The following is a 12,625-nucleotide window of genomic DNA, read 5'->3' as shown; positions in this document are numbered from 1 at the left end:
GGAGAAAGACACTATAATTATGACGCTTAACAACAACAAAACAACAACAATAATAATAATAATAATAATAATAATAATGACTAAAAGATTAGTCCAGCGATCGAAAATAATGCACACCTTCTGACCAATCAGGTTCAAGCATTCAAGTGTCGTGCTGTGATATAATAAAATTTATCATACAGTCTATTGTGTAACTCTGTCATGATACGTAATACCATCTCATTCTGTCTGTGAGCTGATAACCAGGCCCAGGCCCTGCTGCTGATCAGAAGGTCAGGGGTTCAAGCCCCAGCACCACAAGCTGCCTTCCCCCTGTCTGCTCCAGCGCTGCGTCATGGCTTCCTAACAAGCTGGGACGTGAAGAGAGCATTTCACTGCACTGTAATGTCTATGTGATGAATATAGGCTTCTGTGTCTTTTCTTTCTGTCTTCAGCTACAGTAATAACAGTGTAAGAGAAATAGAGATGAACTCTGTTTTTTGGTATTAAAATACAAAACTCAGACAGTAGCACAGATGAAGTTTCCAGTTTTCAGAAAAGATCAGACTCGATTCTTTCTCATAAGGCAGGACAGGAAGTAAAGGCTGTAATGTGAAAAACAGATTTATATTAATGCGCTCGTTCTAATACTCTCTGGTTTCTATAGTAACAGCTCACACGCAGGGACGTGTACATCGGACGCTCCACATAATCCAACACTAATAATAATAAACGGATTAAAAAATGGGTTAAAATGAATAATCTAATAATCTAATAATCAAATAATCTAACTAATAATCTAACTAATTTGTCTCTCGGATGTTCCACAACATTAAATCTCACTATAAAGTGTTAAAGTGTGTGTCGTGTTGTTCATTAATAAATTAAACAGTGTAACTGCAGGTAAATCGCTGTGGTATAAGCGGAATAACACACTCCACACCGTGCAGCTATACGCAAGTAACTCACTTTGGAGGGTAGCAGTAAGTCGGCTTGCGCGTCGCGCTGCATCACACCCCCCCGTGTGCATTATTCTTGTACAACAGCACGGTCTGGAGTGTGTTACTCCTTAGATATTAGTGTAATATAAATCCAGAATCTAAATTTAGAGATGATGAAGACTCGCGGTTCCTCACAGTGTAATGGGTCCCACATTATAACCACATTGACCACACTGTGCACCATTATTAAAAAGCCACATTTCATACATGCCCCTGTGTGTGTGTGTGTGTGTGTGTGTGTAAAACTCATTTACCCCTTCAATCACATTTACTGTAGTCTTACTGTGTTTCCTACTGAGTCAATTACATTTACTAATACTGAATTCAAAGTTTCGACTCTGAATCAATGATTCGTTTATCCTACTGATTCTGGAATGATTTGTTAAATCATTCACAGGTGAATAAACAGTTTTTTTGCTCTGTATGAAGAAAGAAATGGGGAAACTTTAATAATGAACAGTAGCTGGTGTTTGAGGTCATCAATAAATCAGTGCGTGTTCATAGTTTCACCGCTAGATGGCGCGCAGGCGCAGTGATTCATCAGGGATTCATTTTCCTCAGAACTCAGAGATTCACACAGCAGCAGGCATATGGAACCATTTTTCAGGAATTATAATAATGCTTTACTGACCAAGCACATTAGAGTATACAAGGAATCAGACTCGGTTGTTGAGCAGTCTTTGTGCTTACAGATATTAAACATTACATTAACATAAAGACAAGGCCATAGACAACACTGCTACTGTAACACAACTGCAGTGAGCTGGGTACCGCAGACAACTGTAGCACTGGAGTAGGAAAACTGCACAAATAAATATTGCACACAGAGTTATTTAAAGGATTTCTGTAAAGCTGCTTCCACTGTTAAAAGCGCTACAGCGGATATAAAAAGTTTACACACTCCTGTAGTTAAAATGCAGGTTTTTGTGATGAAAAAAATAAAACTAAGATAAATCAAGTCAGAACTTTTTCCCCCTCAATGTGAAATTACTACACATAAAAAATTAAGTGAAAAACAATCAGGAACGTTTTAGGGAATAAAAATAAAAATAAAAACTTACAATAACCTGGTTGCGTAAGTATACACACCCCTAAACTAATAGACTGTTGAAGCAGCTTTTGATTTTATTACACCACTCAGGCTTTTTGGCTCAGAGTCTATCAGCGTGGCACATCCTGACTTGACAATATTTTCTCACTCTTTCTTCCAAAAACATTCTAGATCTATCAAATTGTAAGAGAATTTCCCGTGCACAGCCGCTTCAGGTCACCGCGTTTTAGCTGGATTCAGGTCTGGGCTCTGGCTCGGCCAATCAGAAACACTGATCTTCTTTTGCTGAAGTCGTTCCTTTGTTGATGTGGACGTGTGCTTTGGGTCATTGTCCGGCTGAAAGGTGAAATTCCTTTTCATCTTCAGCTCACTAGCAGACACCTGAAGGTTTTGCACTAAAATTGACTGGTATTTGTAGCTATTCATGCTGCCACCACCATGCTTCACTGTGGATATGGTGTTCTTTCGGTGATGTGCTTTTTTATTTATTTATTTTAAAAAAAAATTTTTTTGCAATAAACCATACCTTTTGGAATTATGGAATTATTCTACCTTTTGGAATTGATCTCATCAGACCATAACACAGTTAACACAGTTTGCCACATGGTTTGGGGTGATTTAGTTGAGCTTGGATGTTTTATGTGAGAAAGTGCTTCAGTCTAGCCGCCTACCCCAGAGCACAGACATGTGAAGAATACGAGAGATTGTTGTCACATGCAGAGAGTAATCAGTACGTGTCAGATGTTCCTGCAGCTCCTTTAATGCTGCTGTAGGTCTCTTGGCAGCCTCCCTGGTTAGTTTTTGTCTTGTCCTTTTGTAAATAGTGGTCCATTTTCTCCACTTGTTGATGATGGCCTTCATGGTGTTCGATGGTAGATCTATTGTTTTGGAAATTCTTGTGTAACTCTCTCCTGATCCATTCCTTTCCACAGTGAGACCCTGTACGTGGGTTGTAAGCTCTCTGTGGACCATGACTTCAGCAGTCAGATGAAACCAAGAAGATGTGAAGAAAATCCTACAGAAACAGCTGGTCTGGATTTGGAGTTAATCAGAATAATTCATTCATGACAGCTGTATGATAATTACTTTTGAGCATGAGATTGATTGTGATTGGTTCATTCTGAACACAGCCACACCCCCAGTTATAAAAGGGTGTGTATATTTATGCATCCAGGTTACTGTAACTTATTTTTCCTTTTTCTCCCTAAAATTTTTTCTGATTGTTTTTCACCTAAGTTTTATAGGTTGTAATTTTACTTTGAGGGTGGAAAAAGTTCGGACATGATTTATATTAGTTTAAGTTTTTTCAGCATAAAAACTTGCCATTTTAACAGGGGTGTGTAGACTTTTTATATCCGCTGTGTATAAATAAAATTGAATTGAATTACTGCATCTTAGACACAAACACAGTGCTGTCAGTGATCCGGTCATCATGGTTGTGAGGAGAACTCGCTGGAGGAGAGCAGGTCTTTGAGAGAGAGCAGGTTTCATCCTATGGGGGGTGAGGAGTTCCTCCAGAAGCCCACTGTTAGCTCCAGATTGTTTTGATTGCACCATAGGATCAGTTCCGCTTCCTGACTCATCACCCCCCCCCCCCCCCCCCGAATGAGACTGATGACTTGTCGTGACTTGTCTGCATACTTTAAGAGATGAACAGATGTGTGACAACCTTCCGGTGAGAGCAGGGATCACAATCAGCTCCGTTCAGTTATTCCTTTCACAAGTCATGTGCCAATAAATCTAAACAGAATTACCCTGACAGATACACTGCAGGTTAAAATTATAAAATGCGTGTAATCCTAACTGAGATAACACGAGATAACCACATGGAGGCAGGTCTACGTAACAAAGAAAACTCTTACCTCCACCTGGTTATCCTGGACGAGCCCCCAGAGAGCGGATAGATTTTCCTGGGTTCATTAAGAATCAGGAAGAAGTCTGTGTTCGTGCTGCTGCCATAACTTCTGTACCAGCGCCGGGGAAGAGAGTGCCAAAGAAACACACAAAGTCAGTGTTTGAATAGTTAAAGCTCTTCGAAGTTTACTGAGGCAGACAGGGAGTATTTACACAAAAACTGTGTAGTATTCTGAGTTATCCATATGCAAGATCTGCAGAAACAAAGGCATCAGCAGAGAACAGAAATGGCGGTTGACGTGTTTCACACAGTGAGATTATGTCACGGAGTGTCTGCGCTCAGAACATGTTTATCAGAGCAGAACAGGAGAACAAAACATATCATGAGGTCAGCACAGAGCGTACCATATATTCATAATATATCATGCAGTCATTAGTGTAGACGGAGAAGAGAACACATATCCCTGTGTAGCATCGGTGCTGATGGTTCCAGGTGTGAGTTTCCTGAGCCTCATGTTGCCTCCTTCCAGTTAGAAAGCTGGTGATTTAGTGTCAGCTGGAGGCAGAAACACTGGGGTGGAACAGTTAGGTGTGGAGAAGATCAGGAATGATTGTATTAAATGCCAAGCTGAAGCCCACAAATAGAACCCTGGCATAATCCCCCAAGCAGTCAAGGTGTTGGAGGAGGTAACGTAACCCCATATTGACTGAGATGTCAAACTGACCTATTAGCCAATAGCCACATTGCAGTGGGTCAGGCCAGGGCTCTGTAATGCTCTTCAGATGGGCCAACACTACTTTCTCAAATGTCTTCATAACAACAGAGATCAGGGCAACAGGCCTGTAGTCACTGAGACTTGAGGAGTAAAGATTTTTTTAATGCTTTAAAGCATGAGGGAACCACACATATCTCCACTGACCTCCTGAACATGTGTGTAAAGATGGGGGCCAGCTGAATGGCACAGACCTTCAGAGTGGTGTGGTGTGAAGTGGAGTGCTCAGATGGCAGGTTGTTAGAAATGCAGAGTGGGAATTGTTATGCATGTAGGATGGCTGAATATCATGCAAAGTAATTGTCATTGATGTCGAGTGTGAATTGGAGTGGGTGGTGGTGACGGCCTGGTCTTCTCAAAGCTGCATTAGAAATCGTTCAGGTCGTTGGCCAGTTGAAGTTGGAGGTATGACTTATTGCAGTTGGTGATGCGCTGAAGGCCCTTCCACATAATGCAGGATCCATGACTGAGAATTTCTCCTTCACCTTTCAGAGAAGATTCTATTGGCTCAACTAATCCTCCTACTCAATGCCCTGTTGTACAAATCCCGTCCACACTCCTGCAGGTCAGACTGAGCTTCCTGAGTTCTGCAGTGAACCAGGGTTTGTCATTGTGTGAGTAAACTCATCCAGACTGGTGCTTCCAAGTTCAAAGACACTCCAGGCGGTGCAGTCAAGACAGGTCTGTAGCCTCGTGCCATCCCTGGTCCAATTATTACTCATGCTGACTGCAGTCTTAGCAGATTTTAGCTTCTGCCCTTAAGTTGGAATAAGATGGATGGCAGAGCTTCTCGATCCTTTATACAGTGCAGCCGTGCTCCTGTGTATTGCTCTCCCTAGTGGGACAGGTAACATGCTTTCTGTATTCAGGCAGTTCATGGCCGAGATGTGCACTGTTAAAATCCCTCAAAACTGTGAGAATGGGAAAATGATGCACTTAAAGCAGCATCATTCCGGATAAAAACATTGCTCCTGAATCAGATGAATCGATTCTTCATTGAGTGGTAACTTCAGAAGTAGTGAATCAGTTCAGTGAGTCAAATGTCCGACTCGGTTCTTCAGCGCGATCACTGTGGTGTAATGAACCTAAAGTGCAGAACAGCAGCACACTTCAATGTTTTATATTTCTACCACTGATATGTATTACTGCTACCAGAAACCGCAGCGCGCCCGAGGCCATGACTACTGCTCCTGCGTGTGTGTGTGTGTGTGTGTGTGTGTGTGGTGAAAGAAACAAAGACCAGGAAGGAGACGGAGAAAAAGAACACGGATTTAGGAGCGGTTTACTGATGTGGTGTGTGTGTGTGTGTGTGTGTGTGTGTGATTCTAACACACTCATTTAACACTCCAGAGAGTCAGTTTAAGGCTTTTTAATTTTTTGGAGAACATAAAGCTGTAAATCAACTCACTGAATGACGTTACAGTAATTTAACATTATCCTGATTTCTGTCTCTCTTTTCCATTCTCAGTGTCTGTGGTAAATCTTTACACACTTCATACACAAAATCTCAAATTAAATAAAAATTATTTTTACTTCAGACCCCAGTGAACATGTTACCTTTTTAAATTGGAAATTTTTAACCTCCAAAATTAGATGCATCATGTAAAAATCCTAAACTGTGTACATTTGCGCATGTCAAGAATATTGCTATATTCGCTATATTTATTATCTAATGTTAATCACCATTCATCACCACTAAATATTTTTGGTCTTAGTGATGACAATTATTTCTAAGATTTTTAAATACGATCTGCAAAGTGGGGAAAAAACTGTGACTGTATATACGGCTGGACGCTGTAACAGGAACTCCTCTAGTGGCTGCAGGACGGTTTTAAACCCCGCCCATTCCCATGTTAGTGAATGGAGAAGGAGATCATCTTCCACTGGAAGTTACATCTCCACACATTATTTTGGGGATTAGTGTTCTGTGGCTTTTCCAGGTTCAGTTAACCCTGATATCTCCTCCAGTATTCTTCCTGATGATAAATGTGTTATTAATATTATTAATTATTAATATTATTAATTAATAAGTTACGCTCGGGTAACTTACTGCAGGACTCAGAGCTAGATGAAATTCTTAATGAGCAGTGATTTCTTTCCTTCAGAAATATAGATTGCGTTCAGTGTAAATGTTGAGTGCTGTTTATAGTTTGTCAGTCAGTACATTACATTAGCTACTTATACTTACATTACTTTGATTAAAATAACGAATGTGAGATAGTCATGACTCAAAGCTCTAAAATATTTCCCTGACTATAGTAAAATATACTTATGCTTGTACAAATTATATGTCTACAATTTAGCATTTTGCATATTAATTAATTAATAACACTGTAGTTACTACTATTGTCCCTGTAGTCACTGCCCTTGTAGTCCCCGTCCCTGTAGTCCCTGCCCCTGTAGTCGCCGCCCTTGTAGTCCCCGTCCCTGTAGTCCCTGTAGTCCCCGTCCCTGTAGTCCCTGCCCCTGTAGTCGCCGTCCTTGTAGTCCCCGTCCCTGTAGTCCCTGTAGTCCCTGTAGTCCCCGCCCCTGTAGTCGCCGCCCCTGTAGTCCCCGTCCCTGTAGTCCCCGCCCCTGTAGTCGCCGCCCCTGTAGTCCCCGTCCCTGTAGTCCCCGCCCCTGTAGTCCCTGTCCCTGTAGTCCCTGCCCCTGTAGTCCCTGTAGTCCCTGTAGTCGCCGCCCCTGTAGTCCCTGCCCCTGTAGTCGCCGTCCTTGTAGTCCCCGTCCCTGTAGTCCCTGTAGTCCCTGTAGTCCCCGCCCCTGTAGTCCCTGTCCCTGTAGTCCCTGCCCCTGTAGTCCCTGTAGTCCCTGTAGTCCCCGTCCCTGTAGTCCCTGCCCCTGTAGTCGCCGTCCTTGTAGTCCCCGTCCCTGTAGTCCCTGTAGTCCCTGCCCCTGTAGTCGCCGCCCCTGTAGTCCCCGTCCCTGTAGTCCCCGCCCCTGTAGTCGCCGCCCCTGTAGTCCCTGCCCCTGTAGTCCCTGTAGTCCCTGTAGTCGCCGCCCCTGTAGTCGCCGCCCCTGTAGTCCCTGCCCCTGTAGTCCCTGTAGTCCCTGCCCCTGTAGTCCCTGTAGTCCCTGTCCCTGTAGTCCCTGCCCCTGTAGTCCCTGTAGTCGCCGCCCCTGTAGTCCCTGTCCCTGTAGTCCCTGTAGTCCCTGTAGTCGCCGCCCCTGTAGTCGCCGCCCCTGTAGTCCCTGCCCCTGTAGTCCCTGTAGTCCCTGTAGTCCCTGTCCCTGTAGTCCCTGCCCCTGTAGTCCCTGTAGTCACCGCCCCTGTAGTCCCTGTCCCTGTATTTCCTGCCCCTGTAGTCCCTGTCCCTGTAGTCCCCACCCCTGTAGTCCCTGCCCCTGTAGTCCCTGTAGTCACCGCCCCTGTAGTCCCCGTTCCTGTAGTCCCTGCCCCTGTAGTCCCTGTAGTCCCTGTCCCTGTAGTCCCTGCCCCTGTAGTCCCTGTAGTCCCTGCCCCTGTAGTCCCTGCCCCTGTAGTCCCTGTAGTCCCTGCCCCTGTAGTCCCCGTTCCTGTATTCCCTGCCCCTGTAGTCCCCGCCCCTGTAGTCCCTGCCCCTGTAGTCCCTGTCCCTGTAGTTCCTGTAGTCCCTGTAGTCCCCGTTCCTGTATTCCCTGCCCCTGTAGTCCCCGCCCCTGTAGTCACCGCCCCTGTAGTCCCTGCCCCTGTAGTCCCTGTCCCTGTAGTTCCTGTAGTCCCTGTAGTCCCCGTTCCTGTATTCCCTGCCCCTGTAGTCACCGCCCCTGTAGTCCCTGTCCCTGTAGTCCCCGCCCCTGTAGTCACCGCCCCTGTAGTCCCTGCCCCTGTAGTCCCTGTCCCTGTAGTTCCTGTAGTCCCTGTAGTCCCCGTTCCTGTATTCCCTGCCCCTGTAGTCCCTGCCCCTGTAGTCACCGCCCCTGTAGTCCCTGTCCCTGTAGTCCCTGTCCCTGTAGTCAGCGTTACAGATGTAAGTGTGTGTGTGTCAGTATGTAGATGGATGTAAAGCTAACAGGTGTGTGTACAGTGTAACTCGTGTACAGGTAAGAGGTGCTGCTGTGTTTCCTGCTGATGCTGTTGAGTTCAGTCACTCTCTGAACCTGGAGTCGAGGAGACCATCCCGAGCTCCTGAGCAGGAATTCCGAGTTGATGGGCATGTTCTCTGGTTTTTCCTGGTGGGAGGTCGGGAATTACGAGTTACGTGTGTGTGTTTGAAATCTGAGCTCTAACTGCTACAGCTCACACCGCATTCAGGATCCGGAGTGTGTGTGTGTGTGTGTGTGTGTGTGTGTGTGAGAGAGAGAGAGAGAGAGAGAGACAGAGAGAGAGAGAGAGAGGGAGAGAGAGAGAGTTGGTGAGCGGGAAAAACCTTTAGTGCGCTAATTTTCAGTCCTGGTGTGTGTTAGTGTGTGTAAGTGTGTGTTAGTGAGTGTTAGTGAGTGTAAGTGTGTGTTAGTGTGTGTTAGTGAGTGTTAGTGAGTGTAAGTGTGTGTTAGTGAGTGTTAGTGTGTGTTAGTGAGTGTTAGTGAGTGTAAGTGTGTGTTAGTGAGTGTAAGTGTGTGTTAGTGAGTGTAAGTGTGTGTTAGTGTGTGTTAGTGTGTTAAACCCTGGAGTACTGAGACTTTAATACAGTGTAAAGCAGTGTGTTCTCTCTCTGCGCGCGCTCTCGGGGTGTCTGAAGGAAACCGGACCGAATTCCACATGGATCTGTAGTGAAGGTGTCCCGGGTCTGGAAGATGGCGGATAAAGGCTCGCTTCTGACCTCCGTCATTATTTTCTACCTGTCCATCGGAGCGACTGTGTTTCATCTGCTGGAGGAACCGAACTGGAGAACCGCGGTCCAGAAGTACCAACAGGATAAAGCTCGGATCCTCCAAACACACCCGTGTCTCACCAAAGACGACCTAGACACCATCATCGAGGTGAGAACACACACACACACACACACACACACACACACACACACACACACACACACACACCTGAATCAATCGCACCTGAGCAGCACACTTCACTTACACACTTCATATTGTTACTCTGAGAGATCCTTTTAGATTTTATAATCCAAGTCAGATATGAAATCAACACACACACACACACACACACACACACACACTCGATTACTGTTGTGTTCTACTTTAATGAGCGGAAGTTTTTGGGTTAATTCAGGATCTGAAAGGCTGTGCTGTGTTTTTCAGGGTGGTGCTGCCCATGGTGACACACTCACACACACACACTCACACACACACATACACACACACACACCACTAAACACAGAGGAATGAGGAGTGTGTGTGTGTGTGTGTGATGGAGGTGTGTTTGCTCATTTTCCAGACGCTCAGAGGTAAAGCATTCCTCAGAATGCAGAGTCGCTCCTGACTCCCGACTTTCACTCGTGTCAGAAAGTGGGAAAGTAAATGTTTCAGTTCAGACCCCAGTCACGTGGCGCTGTTCCTCAAACGCCTTCAGAGCCGAGACAGACAAGTCAGGGCCAGACATGTGGTGTTCCTCAGAGAAGGACAGAAGAACCCACTGTTCTCACACTCACGCACTAGCTGAAGGGGGGAAGCTGTAAAAGTGGTGGTTTTGTCCCTGAGTAGTGATCACTCCTCCTGCATGTGCACTCCTCCCTTCCTGTTATTCTCTATCTTTATTTACACACTTCCAGCAAACCTCCAGCATTATCAAGCCACAACCACACACAGAAAGAGACGATACTGCTGCTGGAGTAACTCAGAAAGAGTCTCTGAAAGTCTGGAAGCTTATACAATGAAGATCCTCTAACGATAGACCTGTGATTAAAGAACACGACTGCGTTCTGCTCACATCATCCATCAGGGTGAAATCAGCTCGCGCAGTAAATGGCTTCTCGTAAACACACACATTCTTCACAGTGAACTGGGGCAATGAGATTTTATCTGTTCATTAGCTTGTTTCCTTCACGCTTCTCCGTCGCCGCTACCGTATCTGTAGCCGTGCCGTGAGTTTGCCCTCGTCCTATTGGTGGATTTTAGACGAGCGTCGTAGCAGCGCTCACACTCTGAGACTGTAATCACAGATTTCTCACACTGACTGATTCTCTGTAATTGATTGTCTTTGGTCGCAGTGACACTAAATCACGTCACGTTAAGAGACTCATGAAAAAACGATTCTCTTACGATGAGGTTTTTTGCTGGGACTGAAAATCGCGCGGCGTAAAGCCGGCTTTAGATGAGGAGGCTTCAGTTTTCAGTGTCACCTCACCTGAGGAACATGATACACGATCACACCATCTCAGTGCTGGACAAAAAAAATCCTTAAAGACTGACTCCAGAAGAAACAAAGACCTTTCAAAAAATACAGAACTGGATAGATGAAAAATAAACGCTGTGGACTGCATTAAGTAAATGACACATGGTGTTTATTTTTAACTCTTATGTTCACTATTTAGTGTGTGAAGTCGAGTTACACATCACTCCTCGTGTGGAGGAGCAGTGTGGTGTCCAGACGTTCCTCCTCTAACCTCTTCACATGGTCCCAGCAGCAGTGGAAGCTTTCAGCTGTAGAGAACATGCTTTTTTCTGACCGTCCCCCTGTGCAGAGTGCTTTCTCTTCTGTCCTTTCAGCACCTGTTCTGTTCATAAACTACGCTTTACGACGGCCGTTTGTCGGGTCGCTACAGTCCACAGTGCTGCCACAGAGAACGCATCTGAGCCCTGCGCTGCTGGACGGAGAGTAGGCGTGAAACGCAGTGCCATTTCCTCTAGCTGTATCTGTTTGTTTCTGCGTTCAGATTTCAACAAGGTGTGGTCGATATCAGAAGAAAAAAAATCACAAATTACTTTCTACCTTCTATCTAGTGTGACTGAGTAAGCAAGCTAAATATGTTTCAAAACAACAACGTCTTTCCCAAATCAAAAAACTCTTTTACAGTTGGCAGCAATAATTCAATAATACGGTATTTATCAGATTTGTTTTAGTTTTTGGGTTCGTTACAGTCCGGGAGTTTCCCTGGACACACTCTCACAATCTGCTGGAAAACTGGCTGTTATAGTGAACGTGTGATTTTCTGAGAACATTTTCTTTTAATAATCTAAGATTAAAATAAGAGAATGATTATTTTTAGAATGATGAAAAACATGCACAATGAACATACCAGTTTTACAGTATTTTTAAAATGATTTATTTATTAAATGATTGTTTTTTTGGAGACTCCAGCAGAGATTTGCAGCTCTGTTCACAGCGCACCCTCTTCATGGGCTCCGTAAATTAAAGCATTTCTATTGTTTGTTCGGAAATATGATAGAAATCTGTCTATTTTTTGTTTTGTCTGAACATTTTGAGTTACTGCCAAGTGTTTTTGTGCGGTTTTTGAGTTATAGTTGGGGTGGTTAACCCTTTAGTGTAACGTATCATAACCTCCATAACCTTCAGGCATGATCACTTTAGAACACACACACACACACTCTTTTCACTCCCTAAATAGTGCTCTTTGACATGAGAGATACGTATGTGGTCAGGTGTGTGTGTGTGTGTGTGTGTGTTACTTCTGCAGGTTTGTATGGTGTCTAAAAAAACCCAAATCATTTAGTTTTTTTAAATTATTTTACAAAGACCAAAATGCTTTCTTGTTTTCTGAAATGTGTATATGTATACCAGATGGAAGATGTGTATATGTATAAAAATGTGAAAATATATTGAATAAATATGAATTATTATTATTGTTATTATTATTATTATTATTATTATTGTTGTTGTTGTTATTTAGTAATTATTGCATTTAATGTGTAGAGAACATAAATATGTTTAATCCTCTTCCAGAAATTCAGTCTCATCATCTTCATCATTAAACCTGTGGTTAATGTGTGTGTGTGTGTGTGTGCATGTGTGTGTGTGTGTGTGTGTGTGTGTGTGTGTGTGTGCAGACGGTGGCCACAGCAGCAGGTCAGGGTGTCACCATCACTGGAGACAAACCCTACAACCCATGGATATGGCAGAACGCCGTCATCTT

The 12,625-nt window shown here is 44.2% G+C and overlaps 1 protein-coding gene across 3 annotated transcripts in view; it reads left to right on the top strand.

The window, feature by feature from the left end:
* The first annotated feature begins 8,902 nt into the window (after window positions 1-8,902).
* kcnk5b (potassium channel, subfamily K, member 5b) overlaps window positions 8,903-12,625 on the top strand; it is a 10,092-nt gene continuing 6,369 nt past the window's right edge. Inside the window, exons 1-3 of one of the 3 annotated variants that reach the window (XM_053242407.1) lie at window positions 8,903-8,989; window positions 9,317-9,557; window positions 12,540-12,625. The exon at window positions 12,540-12,625 is cut by the window's right edge and continues 26 nt beyond it. In XM_053242407.1, the coding sequence (XP_053098382.1) occupies window positions 9,372-9,557; window positions 12,540-12,625 (272 nt within the window). In that variant the 5' untranslated portion in view covers window positions 8,903-8,989; window positions 9,317-9,371. The other 2 variants (XM_034313695.2, XM_053242406.1) reach the window with 2 other exon arrangements.

The sequence above is a fragment of the Pangasianodon hypophthalmus genome, chromosome 19 (genome assembly GCF_027358585.1).
Source record: "Pangasianodon hypophthalmus isolate fPanHyp1 chromosome 19, fPanHyp1.pri, whole genome shotgun sequence".
Classification (NCBI taxonomy): domain Eukaryota; kingdom Metazoa; phylum Chordata; class Actinopteri; order Siluriformes; family Pangasiidae; genus Pangasianodon; species Pangasianodon hypophthalmus.
The sequence above is the reverse complement of the archived record's forward strand: the minus strand, read 5'-3'. Positions and strand labels throughout refer to the sequence as shown.